The sequence below is a fragment of the Cricetulus griseus genome, chromosome 3, assembly GCF_003668045.3.
Source record: "Cricetulus griseus strain 17A/GY chromosome 3, alternate assembly CriGri-PICRH-1.0, whole genome shotgun sequence".
Classification (NCBI taxonomy): domain Eukaryota; kingdom Metazoa; phylum Chordata; class Mammalia; order Rodentia; family Cricetidae; genus Cricetulus; species Cricetulus griseus.
Genome location: NC_048596.1, coordinates 212,895,467 through 212,919,295, shown reverse-complemented (window position 1 = coordinate 212,919,295; position 23,829 = coordinate 212,895,467). Strand labels below are relative to the sequence as shown.

The window sequence follows — 23,829 nt, the reverse complement described above, 5'->3', positions numbered from 1 at the left end:
CACTCACATGGTAGCAGAGTCAACAGAAGCTTTCACCCTTTAAGGTGGCTGTCATGAAATAAGTTGATCATGGCATGATTCACTCAATCAAAGAGCACCGAGGGAGGGTTCATTGCTTATGTTTTGGGGTGGGAATGGCATGGCCCCATCACTCCCAATGAACAAGCTTTTCTGTACATGAAGATGCAGGGGGGGGAATCACTCAACGATCCATGCCATGCCCTTCCATTAAACAAAGAGGCTGGAGGTGCAGTGGGGCTGGATGTGGCTTCCACAGGCAATGAAGGCCAAACTCTATGCTCCCCTTCCTGGAAAGCCCTGCTGTGACCCAATAGACCCTGCCAAATATATGCCAGATGCCTGGGAGCCCAGAGTGTGTGCTTCCCGTATCCCGGTAAGAAATAACAAATCCTTGCTGATTAGATTAAAAAATCAAAACAAGGGTTTTCAAGTCCCTTCTCCTCTTTCCCAACCTCTTAGGTGGCATCTGTTATAACCACTTCATCAAAATATTGTTTCTAATGGGACATCCTAGGAGGACGGTGGTGGTATGGGCACCACTATCTCCCTCCCTTAATAACCACGAGCGATTTGGTGGTAGTAAACAGTCCCTTTGGTGCGTTCACCATGCTGACTGCACTTGGACTTCAGCAACGTCACAGAATTCTTTTGGTCAGCAAGAACAACCTCTGACAGACAGAAAATGTTTTTAAAAATGCACAGGCAGCCATGAGTGTGGTAGTGGGGTGTGGCTTAAGGCCAGCCCAGTCAGTGTCTGAGGTTCCTTGTTGCTGGATTCCCAGCAGGGTGTTGTGCTGTCCCTGAGGGCTCAGAGGACAGGGAGAGTGGCTAAAAAGAGTGTTTCTGTGAGCCAAGGGAAGCCTTGGCTTTTGCCACACTCACTTTTTGTTAGCCAGGTGTTGACACCTGTCCTTCATCGAGCCACTTCTGGTGGACACACACGCCCCTTCTTGTCCCTGTCTCCCTTGAAGAGCAGGCTGTACAGTGCCTTCCCCCAGGGGACGCCTGCGGAGAACCTCTGGCTTTCTCTTCCTGTTGCCTAGGGTGGGGCTGCCAGGAGCTGCTTGCCTTTCTCAGGGCTCCTCTTTCAGCAGTTGCGGCTTGCCCTCTCTTTTCCCTCCTCGTGTCAGCTTGGTTTTCCAGAACCATAGCCTTTGCTAGCTAGCCCTGTGCTGCAGAAAACAGATAGCTTAGCCTGGTTAGACAGGCTGGTTAATTAGCAAACAACCTTTTTTCCCTCCTTGTTTTCCCTCAGGTATCACAAACCTAGGAAAGATACAGGTTGCCTTTACTTGCCAACAACCAGACTTTAAAAGTCTAGCAGAAGAATGAAGTTTGGGTGCTGGGCCAGATTTTTTTTTTTTTTTTTCAGCACCCATAACAGGAAACTACATGAGAGTTGGTCCCGGAGGATAATTAGCACACCGGTTCTCTGTTGGTTTCGATTCTTGGTGGCTGGCTATTGGTCTGCTTTAAGGATTGTGTTTGCTTTATGTAGATTCTATTTGGTAGTATAGCTTTTATTGTAAACCCATTTACCCAGGGCTCTCATTGTTGAGCGCCTTCCTAGCTCTGTATTTCCCTGTAAGCAATTGTTGAAGGATTGAGTCACCCACGCAGTAGCCTGTGGTTGGATGTGAGCTGAGGTTATTCAGTGACTAATTTCCAAGGGGAGGAGAAATTGGCTTATCATGGGGAGAGCTACTTTTTATCCATGCCTGTGGCAGCTTCGCTCTGAAGACCGGGGAAAACAAACTGGTCTTCATTGGGGAGCATTTTAGTATCTGAGCGCCCTTGCAGTGATTTGGACTCTGAAGAGAAGAAAGTTGTCTGCCTTATCCAAGTGAGGGCCTGGGGATTTGGATGAGGATCTCAAACAAAGGAGTACCATAACCCGGCACAGAGCCAATGGGCCTTTTCACGGCGTCAGTTACACAGGTGGTTCCCTCTGACAAAAAGTAAGTGGCTTTTGTTCTTGGAGGATGAAAAAATTTCTAAGGACGCTTTTCTGTTTTCTCTGGTTACTTATTATGTGGTCTGATGGAGGAGGCCACGTACAGATTCTAGACTTGGAAGGGTGGGGCTTGAAATAGAGTAAGCTGAACATAATATGCCCTCCTCAGAAAGCATATCTCTGTGTTGTAAATGTCTCAGAAAGAGATGAGTGACGTGAACATTTCCAAAAAAGATGGTAAGTGAACTTTTTTTCGTGCTAGATTTTCTTTTCTAGAAACGATTTTAAAATGTTCCATCTTGTCTTACTTTCCAAAAACTTCCAACTGAGTGATACTTGCCTTGTTTTAGAATGCTAGGGGAAAATGAAATACAGCTATATGTATAGCTGCCTAACTCAAACCTAATTTGAACTGACCCTTAGTATTTTCTGGTTGATGGAAGGATGGGGCAGATTATTGAACTGAGTGCTGTGAGTGAGAAGAACAGCATGGCTACCCAGGGCCAGCTCCGTGATGAGATTGTGTAAAACCCCTCTCTGTTTACCAACACCAGGGCTCCAACAACCAGGACAAAGTAGGGATTTGGATAGTAGTGGAAAAAGGAAAAGATAATACCATAAGGAGCAAACAAGTGAGGAAGAATGGCCTGGTCCATACATTGCTGGGTGCTTGGATATTTCTATTTCTGAGCCTAGAAAGACAAATAAATATGTGAATTCCTATAAGGGAGTAGGAAGATATGTGTAGGTCCTCTTTTATTTCTGTAAAAGAAAATTCTGCAGTTTACATACAGATACTAATGGTAAAGTCCCTGCAGAGAAAGCTTCAGTGATGGGCATAGCTACTTTGAACTTGTTAAGAGGAATGGGGTACAGAAGACCTTCAGGGGTGGGTGGGACCTTCGAATGCTCAAATGGTCCGGGCCACACAGTGCAGTCCTGTGTGCACATTTGCCTTGCTTGTCTTACCATGTAAAGTAGTCTAATCTTCTCCTAGACCCAATTGTGGGTATTAGTATAAGAAAAGCCCATTCATATTTAATGTCAGGTCTTTGTCAGCAAGACAGTTAAAAATCACAACAAAATAAGACTGAAAAAATGCCTGAAACAAGGACATTGTAGTCATAAGAAGGATACTAGCTTGAGCACCAAAGGTTGTTCTAAATGACAAACTATAAAACTTGCCTGCCCCACAGCCAGTCAGACAAGTATCTTTCGAAGTCAGTAAAGTCTAGTTTTTAAAAAATTAGCATGAGGTTCCTTCCTCATCTCCCAGTTCTTCTACCAGGTCCTGGGTGAGATGCTATCAAGCAAACTCGGTCATTTTCTGTAAGAACTTGAGTTATCTCGTGTTAAGAGTTTGTTCTCATAGATCTGAAAGCCATGTTTTCCCATGGCTTAATGGGATTATCATGCTGTCCTCTTCTGGAACTCTATTTAGAGCTTTTTAAAGCTGTCTTGGAAAAATCAGACACAGACTGGCAAAGCAACATGAACATTTTGCCAGAGGCTTTGACTATGCCCCTAGTATTGATGGAGACATTCAGCCTCAGATTAACTGTTCTGTCATAATTGAATGTCCAGTGGCTAACTCAGTGGTTCATTCAGTGGCCCCATTGGACCATAGCAAGATTATTTTGAAGTGGAAAGGTTAGGGATGATAGCCAGCAAGGTCAGCAAGTATGTGATACTGATGGCTATAGCTAGGATCCATCCTCACTCATGAACTGATTAGCCCCTGGACCAAGACAGATGTTGGCTATTCAATATTTTGGCTGACACCCACATTCTTCACATGAATGCATAGCACAGTATATCAGAATTATTCTTAATTGATTTGTTCTTTCAGAATGTATCTATTCATGCCACTAGCAATTTACAGATTTTTTTTCTAATGAGTCTTTTGGTATTTCATTTTGAAAGATACTTATAACTCAACTATATCTTTTCATACCACAAAAAAATAAATTCTTATTTAATTTTTGCTGTTTTAAAAGACATGTCTGTATTTTTAGAAATTAAAGTTAATTTTACATTTTGCTTTCATTAATACCATTTATTTATCTTAACAGTTCTCTACTGTTTAGAATCTTGTTCTCTCTTTATACTCTCTTACCAGAAAGATGGATATTTCAACTGTGGCCATTTGGACTGGGATCCCCAAATTCTAGCTGTTACCTAGATAAGAAAGGAAAACAGATGGCCCTGATTAAAGAAGTTGCTGGTCCCTAGTGACTTCTAGACGTTTTTCATCTTGTTTACCTTTTTAATTCCCAACAATAAAGGCAACAGAACTTTCTATGTATTAATTTGTCTTGGGCAATATGTGATGCTCTTCACACAGTAGCCTATTGAATCAATGTGATGTGATGTGATGAGTTTATCTTGAAGGGTTTTTTGTTGTCGGTGTTGATTATTGTATTGCATATTAGGATGATTGTTTGGGGCTTTTGGTCAGATACACACTGCCAGCTGAGCCAGACCCTCTTAGGCTTTATAACCTAGAAAGCCATGTGTGGAGCACACCTTTATTTGTATTGAGCCCTGAACCGTGCAAGGCAGTGGGAAAGATGTTTGTATGGTTTTGCAAACCCTCCATTCTATGGTTGTTCCAACCACTGTGGATAATTAATCAGGTATACTACCCCACAGTGACTTTGGGTGGGGCCCTTCTGGTCTACTGAACTGCACACCTGAGTCACACGTATGTCAGGTGAACAGAGAATGGTCATATGGGCAGATAACATTAAGGCACCTGGAATCCAGGACTAGGTATGGAACATAAAAATAAGGACACAAGAGGGAGTTTCAAGATAGCACAGTCAGATTTGGTATCCTAGGGAAGCATGAACTATGATTGTAAGATTAGCTATGATTCTAAGTCAGGAACCTGTTCTCTCTGAGGTCTCCAGAATCACTCAGGTCCTTGTGGAATCAAGGGGCCAATTTAGTGATTGCTCAGGAAACACCCTCAAAAAGGTTCTATTTAGTTGTTGCCTATTTGTAACTATTTTGCAGTTCTTAAAAGATTTATTTATTAAGTATACAGTGCTCTGACTGCATGTGTTCCTGCAGGCCAGAAGAGGGCACCAGATCTTGTTACAAATGGTGGTGAACCATCATGTGGTTGCTGGGAATCAAACTCAGGACCTCTGGAAGACAGTGCTCTTAACCTCTGAGCCATCTTACCACCCAACTATTGTGCACTTTTAATTGGTCACTTTCTGTGTAAAATCTACTATAATACATAGAAGTAAGTCCCTGATCCTATCAAAGATTCTGCATCATTGGATGCCAGGGACAAGATACGAAGCTGTGGAAGACTGATTGGCTCTTGCTCTGGATTCCCATGGAGAGCATTCAGGAAAGCACTCACTCTCTTCTCAGTGTTAGGAACTAGAATGCTTGTTTGGAGCTGTATCTCATGCCTGGCTCTTCAGAAGGACTTGGTAAAGGTTGTTCACTGAACAAATTCATGTGATGATGCATCAGTTTCTTTTATTCAAGGCATGGGCTCTGTTTCCTATTCATCCTAACTCTTCCCCCCATCATGAGTCCTTCGGGTACACTTTCTGGTTCTTCTCTGTTTGAGCCACCTCCTCTCCCTCATGTCCCTACCACAGCTACCCTCCAGCCACTAACGTCCTTGTGTCATCTCTTAGAGGTTGGGGTAAGGGGCTACTGTTTCATTTTCCTCCTGGGCTTTGACCAAAAAAGCCAGTGTGTCAAATAATCACATCCTGGATTTATTTGCATTTTTGATTCTGTCCTTGCTAAACTCAACAGTGTGTTTGCAAAGCACAAATTCATTTCCCCCCTTTCCTCATTAACTTGGTTCTCCTGTCACTGTTTCATCTGAATGTCAAAGAGCCATGGGCATCCTTACCTCTCCTGGACCACGCAATGCCACAGCCTGGATATGGGAGCTACGTGGCCCAAAGCTCCAGCTGCTACCCCAGTTCCATCACCACTTAACTGATATCACATCAGCCATCACCAGCTCACAGCCCACAGACCATGCCATTAGGACTTTCCACTGGGCCTCCACCAGGCTTCACACTCCTTCTCTTCTCACAATGCGTTTACCTGTCATCTCACCTTACTACCCTAGGCTGTTGTGCCGTCTTCACTTAGGCTCAAATAAAGAGTTGATGAATGAATTAAACTCCTTCTACACTTCTCCCAGGGATCCACTTTGTCTTTCTAGCCATGGTTCTATATAACATCAGCCTGGAAAAGTAGGAAAGTGCTTATTAGTTATTTGCCAGAGCTAACTGCAGGAAAATGTGCCCAACGTAGGTTTTGGGAAACATAGTTTTAGACCCATGTATATATTAGCCATACATTTATTAAGTGGCTGTAAGAAGCTGTAGCCTCAATATTTAGTCCATGCACTGCATTGTTGTCACTGGGTATATGTCAGGTTTTTTTTTTTTTTTTAGGTTGCTATAACAAATTATTAGAGACTTGGAGTTGTGGGGGTGGGTGCAGTGGGAAAGTGTTTGCCTACACTATGAGGCTATAGGTTTGAATTCCAACATTACAAAAACAAACAACATCTTTTAGGCTTTAAATGCCACGAATTTATTCTTGTATAGAGGTTGGATTGGGTCTCTGAAATGAGCCATTATCAGCCTGTAGGCAGGACCACACTTGGGTTGGCACTCTGAAGAGAATCCATTTCCTTGTCTTGTGCAGTTGTAGTCCTTAACTCCTGGCTCCCTCCTTACCTCCAAAGTCAGCAGCATAGCACCTTCTAGCCTTTCTGTCCTTGACTGCTTCTATCATTGCAGCCGCTCCACCCCCCCTCCCAGCCTGATTCCTTATTTTCTTGTTGTTTATATAAAAACCTATGTGATTGCAATGAGCCCACCTGGATAATGTCTGTCACCTCAGGATCCATGACTTGGTTGCATCTGTAAAGTCTCTGTCGTCAATAAGGGAACAAATGCTCGGGTTCCATTCATTGGATATGAGTGTCTGGTAAGGAGAGAGTCATGCCAGATTCCCCTTGTCCCACTGAGATTCCTCCAAAACCCCAATTATCTAAGTATGTTTTTCTGATTCCTTGTTTTATTTCCAGATGCAGAGAGAAATTGTTTATGCAAGAGGAGATGGCCTCGTAGCCCCCAGACCAGGATCCACGGCTCACCCACCCCATGCAATTCCAAATTCCCCACCATCCACTCCAGTGCCCCATTCTTTGCCTCCCTCCCCATCCAGAATTCCTTACGGGGGCAGCCGTCCCATGGCTATTCCTGGCAACGCCACCATCCCCAGGGACAGACTCTCTAGCCTGCCGGTCTCTAGATCCATCTCCCCAAGCCCCAGCGCCATTTTGGAAAGACGAGATGTCAAGCCCGATGAAGACATGGGCAGCAAAAACCTGGTTATGTACAGAAATGAGGGTTTCTACGCCGACCCTTACCTCTATCATGAGGGACGCATGAGCATAGCCTCGTCTCATGGTGGCCACCCGTTGGATGTCCCAGATCATGTCATCGCGTATCACCGCACTGCGATCCGGTCAGCAAGTGCTTACTGTAACCCTTCCTTGCAAGCAGAAATGCATATGGAGCAGTCATTATACAGACAAAAGTCAAGGAAGTACCCAGACAGCCATTTGCCTACCTTGGGCTCCAAAACACCCCCAGCATCTCCGCACCGGGTGGGTGACCTGAGAATGATAGACATGCACCCGCATCTTAATGCACATGGACCCCCTCACACCCTGCAGCCAGACCGGGTCTCACCCAGTCGTCAGTCCTTCAAAAAGGAGCCCGGCACCCTGGTGTATATCGAAAAGCCACGAAACGCTCCAGGATTATCCAGCATTGTAGATCTGGGGCCTCCTCTAGTTGAGAAGCAAGTCTTTGCTTACAGCACCGCTACGATCCCCAAAGACAGAGAAACCAGGTAAGGCATAGGGGATGGTCAAGGGTGGTCTGTACCTGTGTATTGCTGAAAACTACTTTCTGGATCCCAAGAAGGGAACAAGACTCTTGAGTATCAGAGAAGGCGGCCCTTCCCTGCAGAGCTCCTGAATGAGTGGGGTCAGGTCAGTGAGGTACCACAAAGACCGGTAGCGCTTCTTGTCCCCAGACTCTGGGCCTCACAGTGTTGTCATTAAGGTAATTTGGAACTATTAGGAAGAAAATGGTGATTAAGGGACACCATGCAGACAATAGATGAAGGGATCATTGTCCGTTGTAGAAAATAAATAGTAACTCAACTGTTGGTCCCAGCCATTTGTGTTAATCCTATAGAATGCAATTTCATCTTCTTGTCTACTTTTGGAAAATGGAAAAAATGAGCTTGTATGTGCATGGAATGTTTGGGTTTAATACTCATTCAGGAGTGGAGCTGGAATGGGTAGAGTTTTCTAGTGAATCAAATACTATTTTATTTCCTGAATGCATCTTGAAAACTTCCAAAATCTGTAAAGTAATAGTTGGAAAGCAAATTTTCGTAGGAGAAAGTTCCCTAGCCCGAGTTGATTGAACTGAAGAAAAGTGATTATAATCATAAAATTTAGCAGAGAAATTGAAGTAAAAAGGGCAACTTATCCTATTGATGCAGGTTCCAAATGGATAAAATACAAGAATCGGATACTAAGTTGCTCAGAACCTGCTACAAACTACCATTCCTCACTAAAAATGGTTCCATTGCACACTCTTACATAACCGTATAAGAAGTCCAAACTTGTGAATGGAATGTGAACTGTCTTCCTAACTTACTGTTTTCACACTCAAATCAGTCCAAAACCCTGTCGCCTCTAGCAGAATTTTATCATGTGAGGCTGTCCCTATTTGTTCAGTCATAAGGAATCTCGAAGCACAAAGATGACATGAAAATGGAACAGGAATGAGCATGAATGTTTTGGAGTCATTAATTCTCCCTGTTGGCAAAATGGCAACTATCTGACTGGCTTGAGAATGTAGAACTAAGAAAAATGTTGGACTTTGGAGCTAATGCTGAGCCCTCAGCCCTCCCTACCTTTCCACCATGCTACCACTGCTCTATGGATGCCTGGAGGGGAGCAGAGGACCAAAAGCCTGATTTACCACCATCACGAGACATTGTTCCCTTGCTAGGTTCTGGATACATATTGTCAACAGAGGCATCATCCTCTGTATTAGTTATTTTTCTGTTGCTGTGATAAAATACCATGGCCGAAAAGCAACCTATAAAAGAAAGAGCCAATTTTAGTTTATGGTTGTAGAGGGCTAGATGTCCCAAATGTTTGGGAAATGTTGGTAGCAGGATGCTGAAATCACATCTTAGCCACACACAGTATGAGAACTGGAGGTAGGGCAAGTCTTCAAATCCCATTCCCCCCACCCCTCCACCTTGTCCCACCTCCTACAGAATCTCTAACTTGGCCCCGAGCTAGGAACCAACTAACTGTTGAAATATATAGGGACCTTTCTCATTCAAACCACCACATCCTCCTTCCCAGCGCCTAGTGTGAGATCATTGATGCTGATGCTACAAGTGCTCAGCCCACAGAGTCACTTAGCCCTATTTGTCAAGAGGTTTGGTAAGGGGTATGGTGGGCATTCTGTAATCCCAGCACTCAAGACACTGAGGCATGAGGATTGCTGCAAAATCAAAGTCAGCCTATGAAACCCATATTAAAAATTCAGTCAAGGGCCAGGCGTTGGTGGCACACGCCTTTAATCCCAGCACTTGGAAGGCAGAGGCAGGTGGATCTCTGTGAGTTCAAGGCCAGCCTGGTGTACAGACGGAGTTCCAAGACAGGCTTCAAAACAATACAGAAAACCCTGCCTCAAAAAAACAAAATAAATAAATAAAATAAAAATAAAAATCCGGTCAAGCAAACAAACAACAACAAAAACCACAGCTTTTGAAGATGCAAGTATTACATGCGTGGCTTTCTAACATCTTAAAGGATATTCATTATCCATTTGCCATTGTCCTTGTTGGATTTTCGCTCCCTTGTGTAAAAGGATTTGCCAACCTCTTTGACTTCATTTTTTCAAATCTCAAAAAAAGTCTATAGATTTGTTCTTTACATGTTATAAAACATTTTTATAAAATTCACATTATGTTATATCTAGCATAGAAAATATTAGAAAAATTAACTAGAAAAGATAAGTGCACACCTAAAACATGGTGTCATTGTCACCACTGTGTTATGACAGATGACTATGATGCTGTAACTTTACATTTTCATGTTCTTCCCTTTACCAAATGTGAAATAACAAAGGAAGAATTTGACTTCACACATCCTGCCTAGGTGGATTGAATCTTGATTTAATTAACTTATCTCCAGAGATTACAGCTGGAGTGTTTGTGTTTTTTGGGGGCGGGTTAATACTGTACACACACATTCTTCCACAGGTCTTACACTATGCATATATATATATATATATATATATATATATATATATATATATCACATATCAGACATGTAAATATATGTATGCACATACATGCACTCTTATGCACACTACAGACATATATACATATACAACAGAGATAGAAATAAACACAGGCACCCCACAGGGGCACTTGTTCACATATACCGCATAGACATATACAGACACACAAAAGCACCACAGACATATATGTTCTAAACAAATACATTCATGTATACACACACTGTCCTAGTTAGATTTCTATTTCTGTGATAAACACCATGACCAAAAGCAACTTGGGGAGGAAAGGGTTTATTTCATCTTACACTCCCAGGTCATAGTCCATCACTGACGGAAGTCAGAGCAGAAACTCAAGACAGGCAAAGCTAAAGCAGAGACCACGAGGAATGCTGCCCACTGGCTTGCTCATTCTGCTTACTTATGCCACCCACAACTGTCCAGGGGTTTTACTGACTCCAGTGACTGGGCCATCCCACATCAATCACCAATCAAGAAAATGTCCCACAGGCTTGAATACAAGCCACTATAATGGAGATATTTTCTCTTACATTTAATGGCTGAGCCATCTCTCAAGCCTTGGAGACATTTTCTCAATTGAGATTCTCTCTACCCAGATGACCCTGGCTTATGTCAAGTTGAAAAACAACAACAAAAACCCCAAATTAACCAGCATGCACAGAGATACTTCGTAGACATGTACATCCATTGTCATACAAACACACACACCAAAGACCTTAACAGGCACACACACCATCTACATTTTGAGCCTCTGCTAAGGAAAGTCATTGTGCCTGTCCTCTCTGATTCAGACATAAATAGTGATGAACCAGCTGAAATGCAGCACCCGTGCTGAAAGACACACGTATTCACCTGTCATGTGCAGGGGCCTCTTTGAAACAAGCACTGCACTAAGCATCCTTTCTATATCATGGGATAGAACTGTCAGAACAATTGCTAAGATACGTATTTGCTTTATCCCATTTCACAGATACAGAAACTGAGGAACAGGGTTGTTAATTTGGTTCTGCTATAAAATGGTTCAGTCTAGTAAAGGGTCTGTACCTCTTGCCAGGCAGGTTGGCAAACACCTATAATCCCAATACCCGAGAGTCTAAGGCAGGAGGACTCAAGGCCAAGACCAGCCCCAGCTACATAGTGAGACCTTATCTTAAATAATGAGGATACAGCTCAGTAGTAGAGCCCTTGCTTAGCATGTGCAAGGCTCTGTGTTTCCATCCCCATCTCAAGAGGAAGGAAGACTGTATTCGTAGCGCGCATAATCTACTATAGTAGTCATGGGCAATCGACAGCAATGGGCCCACCTTCCCACAGTGGAGGAATAGAGAGAAGTGAGTTCTGAACATTGCAAACAGAATCCTTCAAAAATCATTTTAGGACTGGATGCTAAGTAGCTGCTCCCAAAGGACATTCACAATCATAAACATGGCAGAATTTGCATAATTATACTGCTAAATATATGCATGCCATTTAAAGTATAACTGCCCTAGCTGGTATATTAGCACAATTACATAGAAATGGGAAAAGGAGAGAACATTCTTGGTAGAATTTATTTTTTTAAAAAAGTGCATCTGAATACTATGTCAATGGGAAAATAGATGCCAAAGACAAACACCAGGAACAATTACCAAAGCGCAAAATTATATGCTATAGTCTAACTTAGGTCATGATGTTATTTAAGAAATATTTAATCTGGATAGTATTTTTAAATCGTGTTCAGCCCCCTTAAAGTCTAACTTCAAGAGTATGAGGTATAAAATGCCAAGCCAATTTCTGTTGCCGTTTCATAATATTAAGAGCAAATAAATGAGAGTGCTTTGCGTTTGTGAGTCCCAAAGTGAGATTTTAACATCTAAGTGAGCTGACAAAACACAGGGGCTAGAGCTGCAGGGAGCTGAGCTTTCTGCTGCGCTCTGCAGGAGTCCCTTGTGGTTCCTAAGAGCACTTCAGTGTAATAGCCCAAATAGCTGCAGGACACCAGAAATCGGAGAGAAGAATCCTTTCTTTCACATGTATGCTAGCAGAAGTCCATGACAGCTCCTTTGAAGGATCATGATTCTATAACAGCTCTGTTGACATAGAAATGAAGTGCTAAACCCTGCATCGTTTAATCAGGATTCTTGCACTCATTCATGTGCCTCATTCTCTTGGAGTCAGCATCTCTTTTGTTTTTGAAGACACTTCAGTAAGTCGCTGATGATGGTCAGAATGAATGCTATAACCTGTCTGATGGTGGTGTTCTCCTTCCACGGAGCCCATGGGCGTTTGAGTTGTCTCCTAACAGCCTGCTTGTATCTGAGCTCCTAGAAAGATCACTTTGCCATATTTTGGTGGCTTTGACTAGTCCCTTCTGCTGGGACTCCAAAAAGGAAAAATGGGTTCAAGCATCTATAAGAGACTTGTGAGGAGACTCGGTGGCACAGACGGTTAGAGCATGGGGCTCTGCCTTCCCTTGGTTATAAAATCACTTCATTAAACAGCATCATTACCTCTGACCATGTCACACAAAACAGCCAGAAAGAACTGTAAAACTTGAGGGCATTTCTGTTTTTACTATTTTCTATTTATAGCTTGGATCATATAATCGAAAGCATTTTTTTTTTTTAAGAAGTAACACTCAAAATTCAAAGGTGCTCATTGCAGAGTCACTAATGGCCATCCCTCCAAATGCATAACAGAACCCTTCTAATGGAATATGGCTCTTCATGCTCAATGAATTGGAGCTGAGATCCCATTTTAACATTGTTCTGCAGCCAGAGCAGCTATGTTCGTCAGAGTAGGAAAGAGTCACACTGAGGAGCAAAGTCTAGCCCTGTCTGCACCTGGAGTCTACAGAAAGGGGAGCCACATGGCACCTGGGTAGGATTGCTTAGGCACCCTAGGCTTGCAGAACAAAAGCCCTGGCCTTTGGCCAGGTAGGGAGAAGAGGGAAGAAAACGTATGTGTGTGTGTGTGTGTGCGCGCGCGCGTGCACATGCACACGCGCGCACCCCCCCCCCATGCGCATGTGTGTGCCTGCATGCTAGCTTGATAGCTCGGGTCTGTTTCTCATCATTTGCTCATTTTACAAGGACCAAATGTTAGTGTATTGGTAACTTTGAGGGACAGGATGGATTTTGCCTTAGAAGCTGACAGGATGAAAGTTTAAATCTGGGTTTGTGGCACTTAAAAGTATCCATTTGACTGGCAGCCTTCTGAGGAGCCTCTAAATAGTGCTTTCTTCTGCCAGAGTGCAGTGAACCATGATTTTTTTTTTAAAAAAGTGTAGGATTATTCCTTTCCTTCTCCCTGGGATAGTCAAGGTGAGTCACCCCAAAAACTCTGTACCCTAACACTGACCTATGAGGGCAACCAAACTGTCTCCAAACATTGTCAAGTATCTACCCCACCCCCACGATAGAAGCCTCCATCAGGCAGAACTCACTGGTACTCCCATCGGTTCAAGTTTTTTGCCCACCAGTTGCTTATGGTATTAAATTCTAGACTTCAAAATCTGCCTGGGTTCAAATTAATTCCCAGACTTGTCAGCAGTTGTTTCATTGATACATTAGTGGAATCTTACTCGACCTCCATTTGCTCATTTGTAAAATGAAGAAAATAACTCCATACAGGGTTCATGAGTGTCTAAGAGTTCCTACTTTGAGCAAACCATTCTGCCACAGGTGAGGGGTGTGAAGGAATAGAGGGAGGGAAACAGCTGCCTGAAAGGGCAGGCAGACATATTTTTAAATATAATAGCACAAAATATCACAAGGTAGAATGGGGAGAGGGTGAGAAGATAAAACCAAGTGTGGGCACAGAATGGAATTGACTCAGAATATATAGAGCAGCAAAGTCACTAACAAGGCTGTTTCAGGAAAGTCATCAAGGTTGTGCATCCTGAAGGTCTGGGGACAGAAAGAGAGGGCACGCTGAGGACATCCATTTAAGTCTCCTCTGAACCTGAGCAATGGGCTTAATGGCAGAGCCGACACCCCCCACCTCCCCATCCCCACCCCCACCCCCCCCCCCACCCCACCCCCGTGACTGGATTACCATCTGTTGTGATGCTTGCTGGTGCCTGACTAACTGGGCGCTTGTCTGAGCTGCTTTCCCACAGGGCTCTAATTGTGGATCAATGGTTGTTTATTGAGGCCTTCTTACACACTTGGCTGTGAACAGGATGCTTTGCTGGACACAGAGAGGAGCTTAGATGTGGCTCTCATATACAAAGACCATAAACTTTGAAGACAATCATAAAACATTCAGAGCTTAACATATATATCCAAGCTGTGCTTTGGTTAAGTGCCACAACCCTCTGGCTCCCAAAACTCCATACCCATCTGGGAGGAACACCTGCGGTAGGGTTTACAGGCCTACTTTGGCTTTGGGGATGCTTGGAAGATGTTTTCCTGTCTTCTCCAGAGTAACAGAGTCTCCTAGCAAGTAGGGAGTGGGGAGTATATGCCACGCCCATTGCCTCTCTTCATCTTGAGCTTCATGGGGGAGATGAGATCTCTTTCCAGTGTTTCAGAGTCCAGCTGGGAAGTGAGGACATGTTTTTTTCCTTGAAAACAATGTGGAGCCATAGGACTAATAATATGCTTCAGGGTGAAGAGACTTCTGTGGGCCAGCTGGAAATCCAACCACCACTTATCCCAAGTCCTAAACAATGAAAGTACAAGTAAACTTTTCAATTACAACCCTACCATAATTGGGGGGGGGGTGCTTGTACATAATTAATTCCACAGCACTGATACAGACTGTAATTGCTAAGAATTCAGAAACGGGAGCACTTTCCTAAGTCAGGCCCATCTGTGATAATCCTCAGATGGTCTGGAATTTATGGTCTGCATATAATGAAATAAAAAGAAGGCCAACTGGTCTTTATCCAAAACTGGCTATATTTCTGCCGTTACAGTACCTATAAAATGACATCATGATAGGATGTTTTGCCAGTCTAAGAAATCAAGTAAGTGCCGATACGTTGAATTATTACCTCATTCCCAGGAAGATAAGCTCATGGGTAAGAAATATTTGGTAGCCATGCAATAGAAGGCTGAACTCAAGCATCAGATGTCTAATAAACATGTTTGACCATATAACAGATCTCTGAAGATGGCCCTTCCCATATTTACCCCAAAGATACTCTGTAGAAAATGACTGCTATGAAGTCTGAGCTACTTTAAACAAACCAACTTCTCCAAAGGAAAAGCTGTCACCTGTCACTAATTAGGTCCAATTAAAACATGACTGTATTACTTTTGAATATTCAAAAGGTGCTGTCAATCAGAAGTCTTGAGTCTGACATGTGGAAGAAATCTGGAGTTGCCTAAACAATTTAACAATCAGATAATTCCCTTCCTCACCAACCAGAACCTCTCCAAACAGTCAAGGCTTAGGGGCAGATCCAGCCTCTTTGAAGCTACAGAAGTCAGCATGACTGCCCCCAGTCTGAAAACAGGGCTCTTCTAAGTACCTCAGGCCCTTGTGATGCCCACACCACATCTCAGACAATGTAAGTCATTGTCTCTCCAACTGATGGTCAAGTAGTAGACCCCCACTCAAACTCTAACCTTATTTTTCATGAACGATGTGATTTAAAACTACAGCTAAGTCTAAGCATTCCAACTTTCCAAAAGTGACAGGTCTTAAAAAAAAAATCACTTATTTCCCATTGTACTGCTGTGAGCCAAATCTTTTCCATCCTCAGAGCTAAAGGGAATTTGGAGGTCACTGTCCTGCAGCCTGACAATGTCCAGAGCCATTCCAGTAAAACAGGGTCTCAATGTCACACTGCCTTGATACTGTTTGTCTTATAATGGAGGTAGTAGGGTCCCTGCTCCTCTGTCACCCACAAATAACAAGAAAGTTGACAGTCAATAAGAACTTTAGATAGGGCACAGATAGGAAATGTCTTCCTTCTTTTTCTGTCATCATTTTTGTTTGGTTTGGGTTTTGGAGACAGGTTTTTCAGTGTAGCCCTGGCTGTCTTGGAACTTACTCTGTAGATCAGGCTGACCTCAAACTCAGATATCTGCCTGTGTTTGCCTCTAAGTGCTAAGATTAAAGGCATGCGCCGCCGCCACCACCCAGCCCTGAGTCATTGTATTTCTTTGGAGTCCACACTAGGACTTTGCAGCTAAAGCAGGTAGGAGCTGGGCACAGGAAGCATTCCCATCACCCCAGCAGCTCAGGAGGCTGAGGCATGGAGATCAGGAGTTGAGATCAAGGTAGACAGTTTCAGAAGATCTTGTTAAAGAAAAGGTGGATCTTATTTTCACAACCACCCGAGGACTTCCAACATGGTGCGTCAGTTGAAGACAAGTTAGATAAGTTCATTTCTGTAACAGAAATGAACAGCTATTCTTACCAGTTTGTACCTGTGTTTAAAAAAAACAAAAAAATGAGATGCCACTCCACAGCATGAATACTGAAGAGTACCCTCAGGGAAGAGAAAGAAAAATCCAAAATTGATGATTTCATGTTGGCTTGCTCTGGGGTGTGGTAGCTAGAGTGGCTGACAGAGCCAACAGGAAATGAAATGCTTCACCCCAGGCTGTGTGTCACCATTGCAGGAAAGCCATGGCCACTGTACTCTGCAGGGAAATTAGCCATGTTTCTTGAAGAAATCTTCCCTTGCTGAAACTTGGTATCTGCTGTAATACGGATAGATCACACCCCTCATGGGTTCTGTGCAGTTCTAATGAAAGGTGAAAAACCCTCTTTGTTCTCTGGTCAATTAGACTCTTAAGGGCATAAAAGCTGGAAGCTATGTAGTTATGCTGGCCACCCAGATCCAAGTGACAACTCTGTCTTGTCACTGGCTTGGAGCTATTTTCAGGTCCCAACTAATACAGCCTACACAGAAAGTAAACTGTGAAATAGATTAACTACTGGGCTGCATTTACTGTTCTGGGAAGATCCCATCGGGCTTCAGAAACGGTGTACCTTGGGAGTGCTGGCCTGGGTGTGTCTGAGCTTTGACCCACTTGCCTGACTTGACACCACACCCTCCCTCCCTCCCTCCCTGCCTCCCTCCCTGTCTCCCTCATCTCTCTCTCTCTCTCTCTCTCTCTCTCTCTCTCTCTCTCTCTCTCTGTCAGGATCACTGAACCAGAATGGAGAGAAGAAGAATTATGAGGGCTAAATAAGCTCCTCCTAACTTCGAAACCATTCAATTCTAGGATCCTGACTCCAGCTATAGTTCAGATATGATCTTTTCAGGTAGTGGATGAGACTAAGGGCAACTCTATTAACAATGCCAGAGCCTTAAGGCCCTGTGACCTCTGAGTGTTAGAACTTCAGCTTTGTTTGCCCTTTCCATCACAGTCACAAAATACCCAAAATATATAGCTTACTAAGGAGAAGGGCTCATGAGTCATGGTTCAGAGATTTCAGTCCACATACAATTGGTCCTGTCACCTTGAGCTGTACTTTTATCAAGGTGGGAGTGTGTAGCAGAAGAGCCCTCTACATTTCATGGCAGCCAGGAAGCAAGATGGGCAAAGTCACGTAGCCCCATCATGGGCATTCCCACTATGACCTAGCCTCCATCCATTGGATATGATGTCCTGAAGTTTCCACTCCCCCAGTCATGCCACAGGCTAGGGATGAACCCTTTAACACACCAGCCTTTGGAAGACATTGAAGATCCAAACTCTAACAGACCTCTGTTATCCCCTTCCATGAACTCCACTGCATGTGTGCTGGTCCCCGGGTCTGCACTTGGCAGGGACTTGTCTTCTTTGAAGACTGTTGCATTTGTGGTTGCGCCTGCCTGGTGCTTACTGCCACGGACAGCCGCCTGACTGCCTCCTCTCCAGCCTCAGGACTTGGCCCAAATGCCATCAGCTGAGAGAGGCTGTTCTTGACTATTATGTGGTTTTCTAAGCTGCCTCCCCACTCTGAGGCCATCTACTTCCGGCTGTTCTCAGCAGAGAAGGCATGGGCTCCAGTTAAAATCTAAGTCCATGAATGTCCTCACCTCAGCTACCGATGCATTCACAGTCAGAACCAAAGGCCCTAAAAATGACCCACATCTGGGTAGAACACACTTTTCAGCTAGACTGGGGCCAGTCTAATTTACCCTGCTGTCCTTAGTCAACCAGTGGCTCCCTTTCATTCTGAAAAGTTTAATGGTTTACAAGTAAATGATAAGATTCACCATCCCTGTGGTACCCCAAAAAGACCACCCCCTAATTAGTTCCTATTGCCCTCCCTCCCTTCACTGTAGGCACGGTAGCTCCTTGACTACTCCTTAGTTCCGCCAGGCATCCAGGCATGCTCTGACTCTCCACCTCTATGCCCACCCCCCCACCGTGAGTGTGTGTGTGTGTGTGTGTGTGTGTGTGTGTGTGTGTGTGTGTGTGTATGTGTGTGTGTGTAAAACCTTACTTCTGTGTCTTCTGTGTTAGAACACTGTCCAGCAAAATAAATGTTGATTAAATATGTAGAGGGAAGAAAAGTCCACACCTCTGTAAGTCAAAACACAAATCCAGATCAATTCCCAGTCCATGATTTTGCTGGAATTATTTTAGTTGGCTTCACTACTGCTGCACTTGCTGTAGCACCCACACTAGAACTGGTAGTTTGTGTGCCCCACCCAGTCCTTCCAGTTTCCGTGTTTGGTTCATATGTCAGCCCTTAGGAAGGCTTGCATTTCCAGCTGACTTCTTTCTGGCCATCCAGGAGCTCTTAGTGGACAGTGCCAAGGACATAAGCACACCTAGTTTAGGCGTAACTTCTGGTGTCAACCTTCAGGCCATCTGAAGCCTGAGACTAAGAGAAGAACATTCATGTACCATGATCCCCCATTTCCTATCGTGGTGCCTATACCCCAAATCATTGCCAAGGTGAACTTGAAGTTGATGACCTGCCCTCTTCCACGACCTTGAGGAAAACAACCATCACCAGTTTCTAGTCTGAGAAGGACTAAGACCTAGAGATGTACCACCAACTTTGGCATTTCCTCCTCACATCCCACTGTAGAGTTTCATTTTCTCAGTGCCTCAGAGCATGTATAAACTGCCTTTTACCCTCATCCACAAATGGACTCCAGCCTCACTTTGAAGCCAGACTTATCCACATACGTTTATATTTTTGTGCATCGTGATGTAAGTGCAGGGCTCAGGTGCAGCTTGGTGGTAGAGCATCTGGAGACAACATGCAGGCCCTGGGTTCAAATCCTGAGCACTGTAACAGCAACAATAACAATAATGTCAAATGCAGTGCATCGGAGGTAATGCCTTTGGCTAAGCCACTGTGTTTCATCTGGCTTGGGAAAAGATGGGTGTCTAGTGAGATGATACCTCACCCTGTCTCCTTGAAACCAACAGAAAATGACATTGTAAGATGTCATTGTAAGACTGTAAGATGACATTGTAAGATTAAGTGTCACAGGAACCATTTCTTCTCATTTGTTGCCCTCCTCAGACAGTCAGGAAGCAAAGCCACCCTAACATGGGGTCTGGAAGGCTGGAAAAGAGACTCTGGACAGGATTGGTGCCGGGTAAAGGGGGGGGCATTGTAATACTTACTCTAGGCACTATTGTAGCTTTTCTAAAAAATAATTTGTTTAACTTTATTTTATGTGCATTGGTATAAAGGCATTAGATCCCCTAGAACGAGAGTTACAGACAGTTATAAGCTGCCATTTGAGCACGGGTCCTCTAGAAGAGCTGTCAGTGCTCTTAACCACTGTGCCATCTCTCCAGCCCCACTATTGTAGTTTGAATCTGAACAGTTCCCTGAAGACAATTGTTGAAGACTTCCTTGTAGTGTTGTTGAAAGCGATGGAACCTTAAGGAGTTGGGGCCAAGAAGTTAGGTGAAGTTAGGTTATTTAGGGCATACCATACCCTTGAAAGGGATATCAGGATCCTTGCCCCATCCCTTCTTCTCCACCTATCTTCCTGGTCTTCATGCCACTGAAGAGCTCTCCAACACATATTCCCCATTATGGTGTTTTGTCTCACCATAGGACATAGCAACAGGGCCAGTGTATTATTCCTGAACTTCAGGAAACATATGGAACAAGAAACCTCCCAAGGACTGTCCAGACAGTGGTGATGGCTGACAGCAAGAAGGAAAATCCAGGATACAGAGATGGGGCTATTCTTTATGAACAAGGGAACCAAAGACAATGAAAGACCATTTGGCTTAAGGAGGATTTTAGAGTTTCAGGTCTAGACAGTAAAAACATTCTAGGTTGGAACTAGTCAGAGTATAACAGGAAACATGTTTAAGAATTTGTAATGTCAGGCTTCTACAAGGGTTGTTAGGATGGATCTTAAAGCTACAAAAGATGGCCGGTTGGAATAAGGCTTTGATTTGAGCCCTTGGTCCCCAGCTGGTGGCACTGTTTTGGAAGCTGTTAACCTTTAGGAAATGGGTTGCTATCGATGAAGGCTTGTATCCCAGCCTGGCTTGTTGGCCACCTGTCTGTCCCACTATATCAAGAGGTGTGGAGTCCCAAAGTGTTCCTCCCACCATGAACTCTGTAGATCTTTCTCACACCAGGGACTGTACTTTGTCAAACCATGAAACACAATAAATCACCTCTCTTTTAAATTGCTTCTTGTCAGGTATTTAGTCACAGCAATGTGAAAACTAACACAGATATGTGACAGAAAGGCATCTCCCTGTGCTGGAATACCCACAAACATAGGGGTGGTTCCTGACTTTGGAAGACAACTTAAGACAAGTAATTCTTTTGCTTTTGATTTTTTCTTTTTAACATTTTAAAATTAAATTAAAAATAGCTTTTTCGTATACTATGTTCTAATTATGGTTGCCCCTCCCCCTAGTGCCTCCCAGATCCTCCCAAATAATTCTAAATTCAGAAGCAGGGGATAGGTTGAAAGGGTCGAAGCCACAGTAGGGAGGACAAAGCACACCTAGTCTTACTGCTCTCTCCAGGAGCAGAGGGCAGATGGATAATAGACTCCAACTGCCAGCTCCATCCATATCTCCTCAACAAGTCCAGATGCCTCAGTGAGAAGTTAAATTATTCCGAGAGTTGAGAATGGTGTCTTGGTTATTTAGATTGCCCCTAATAGGATAACTTAGACCAGAAATGGAAAACTCATTGATTACTTCCCCAATGATAACAATGAGGAACAGCAACAAATCATAGAAGATTATAATCAGAAGTGAATTTAGGGATCACTTAGTACTCTTAGAATAGAGGTCTCATTCTGTAGTTGTTACTTACTGCCTTATGCAGCTGCTTGTAATGATGGGAAACTGGCTAGGGAGGGCTGAATTTCTGATGCACATTAGCTTGCTTGACTGGCTCCAGCCAGTTCCTTGGTATCTTCCTTGTATCTTTGGAAACATATTCTTTGGGAGATAGCTCATTTGCCACACAGACGTGCAGCCCTGTATTCAGATCCCCAGCACACAAATAAGAACAGGCAGGGTGCCTGTGTAATCCCATCACTGGGGATGTGGAGACAGGCTGGTCCTTGATGCTCATTAGCCACCAGCCTAACTGAATGAAGGAGCCCATAAGTCATTGAGAGACTCCAAAAATAAGGTGGAGAGTGACTCTAGAAGATACTCAGCATCAGCCTCTGGCTTGCATATACATGCTCACATATGTGTGTGTGCACAGGCTCACGCATGCTTGCACGTACCCTTTGGGATTCACCATAAAAAATTTCTGGTCTTCACTTAGTATTGTGTTATCTAGATTCCTAAGGGGTATTAATTTTCTTAACTATACAAAGATAAGAAGGCCTCCTTCAGAACAAAGACATGTCCATAATCAAAAGAGATTAAAGGTGAAACTTGAATCAAATGTCACATAAATGAACTCACTGGCTAAAAATATTTCCTCAGACATAAAAGGTTTTCTTCCCTCTGCTCCAAAGGCAGCGAGGGTGGCCCTCTAGCAGTATGGGTGTCACTTCCCCTGCACACACAGACCCAGGGCAGGGAAGAATGCTGGCAAAATTAGGGGCTGATTGATGCCAGGAATAGCGCCTTCCCTTATACTCCCTGAATTTGCCTTATATTTTTTATTCATGTTATATTTGGGATTCAAAAAAGACTTGTGCAGCCAAGCTGACTTACAGCACTAAATGACTAGTTAACCGTCCCTACTAATCACATAAATATGGTTTATGGAATGATATAAAATGGTTTATGAAATCATTTTTGAGCCATCTTTCTGACAGTAATTATACCACCCCATAATACCTTAAACCAAGCAAAGTTGGCAAGAATTAGCCTAAGCATCCTTAATATTCTGATGGTTATCACACAGAATTGACACTGCGGTAAAATGACAGGCTTGTGTTTAATTTCTCTTCTTCCACTGAATTTCTCTTATTTTTTTCCCCTTTTCACATTAAGCATCCTTCATAACACTTCATCACAGGAGAAGGCTGCATACGTTTCCAGTTGCTGTAATTTAGTTAAACCATAAAATTGTTTCCAGATTACCAACCATGAAATGGAAAGACAATCTTATTTATGAATTTATAAATCAGATAATCTCCCTCAAATGAATGCTGAAACCAGAAACACTTTGATGATTAACGTATAAAGGGGAAAGTTTTTCTCATTACCATGTGTCAAAAGAATTGTATTTTCATGAAGTGGTTTTGGCTGAGACACTGGCACCCACATTTGTGGTCAGTATGCTGTTCATCACAGTGCTGTCCATTACTGCCTCCACCACAGTGAACCCACCTGGGAATGGGAGAGAAATGTGGCCCTTCTATGGTCAGGTTCAAGTGTCTATCAACTATAGGGAGGGTGTAAAACAGCTGCCGGCAGTATCCGACTTGGTGTCTTCTCCCTGGTGGCCCTGATGATGATGTTGGAAGAGGCCACCCAGGGAGTATTCATGCCCTAACTCATGGTTGCTAAGTACAGAACCAAGCATGTAGATACCTGGATCACACGTTAGGCTTTAGCTCCAAGCATCCCAGACTATTCTACACTTGTGTTGGTATGAACTCTGGAAAACTAGGCAGTGGAGAGCAAGTGAAGAATTGTCACTCTCTATCTGCATCCTAAAACTGCTATGGAGGGGAAGCTTAGTGGAGAAGCCTACCTCCCCTGATGCAAAGAAAGTGCCTGGAAGCCCTGTGGGCCCTCATGGCTCCAACCCAGACTCTGCTGTGATGCTCTGTACTTCTGTCCACAGTGATGATCCAGTTAAAGATGGTCCTATATCCAGGTTGTTTGATTTGATTTTTAATGCTGCTGCCACCCCCTCTTGTAAGACAGCATAATGAACACCTTCAACGAATAAGAGACCAGATAGAACATTGACTTAACAATAAGTGCACTGTCAGTCTAAACTGAAGAAAGTGCATGGAATCGTCAAGTGGGAAGCTGGTAATTGCAGAGTTAAACTTAGTAATTGTTAAAGCATTCGAGATACTAGTCCAAAGTCAAGACCCAATGTTTCAAAGCCCCAGAATGCTCTTGATTGCCACAA

General features: G+C 43.6%; 1 protein-coding gene across 5 annotated transcripts in view; it reads left to right on the top strand.

Annotated features, from left to right (window-relative positions):
- Positions 1 to 1,091: 1,091 nt before the first annotated feature.
- The window catches only part of Kiaa1217 (KIAA1217 ortholog), a 65,781-nt gene continuing 43,043 nt past the window's right edge, over positions 1,092 to 23,829 (top strand). For 2 of the 5 annotated variants that reach the window (XM_035442797.1, XM_035442799.1), the window contains exon 1: positions 7,059 to 7,891. In XM_035442797.1, coding sequence (XP_035298688.1) covers positions 7,059 to 7,891 — 833 coding nt within the window. Of the gene's footprint in view, positions 1,980 to 7,058; positions 7,892 to 23,829 lie in introns of those variants that run through there. The other 3 variants (XM_035442800.1, XM_035442798.1, XM_035442796.1) reach the window with 3 other exon arrangements.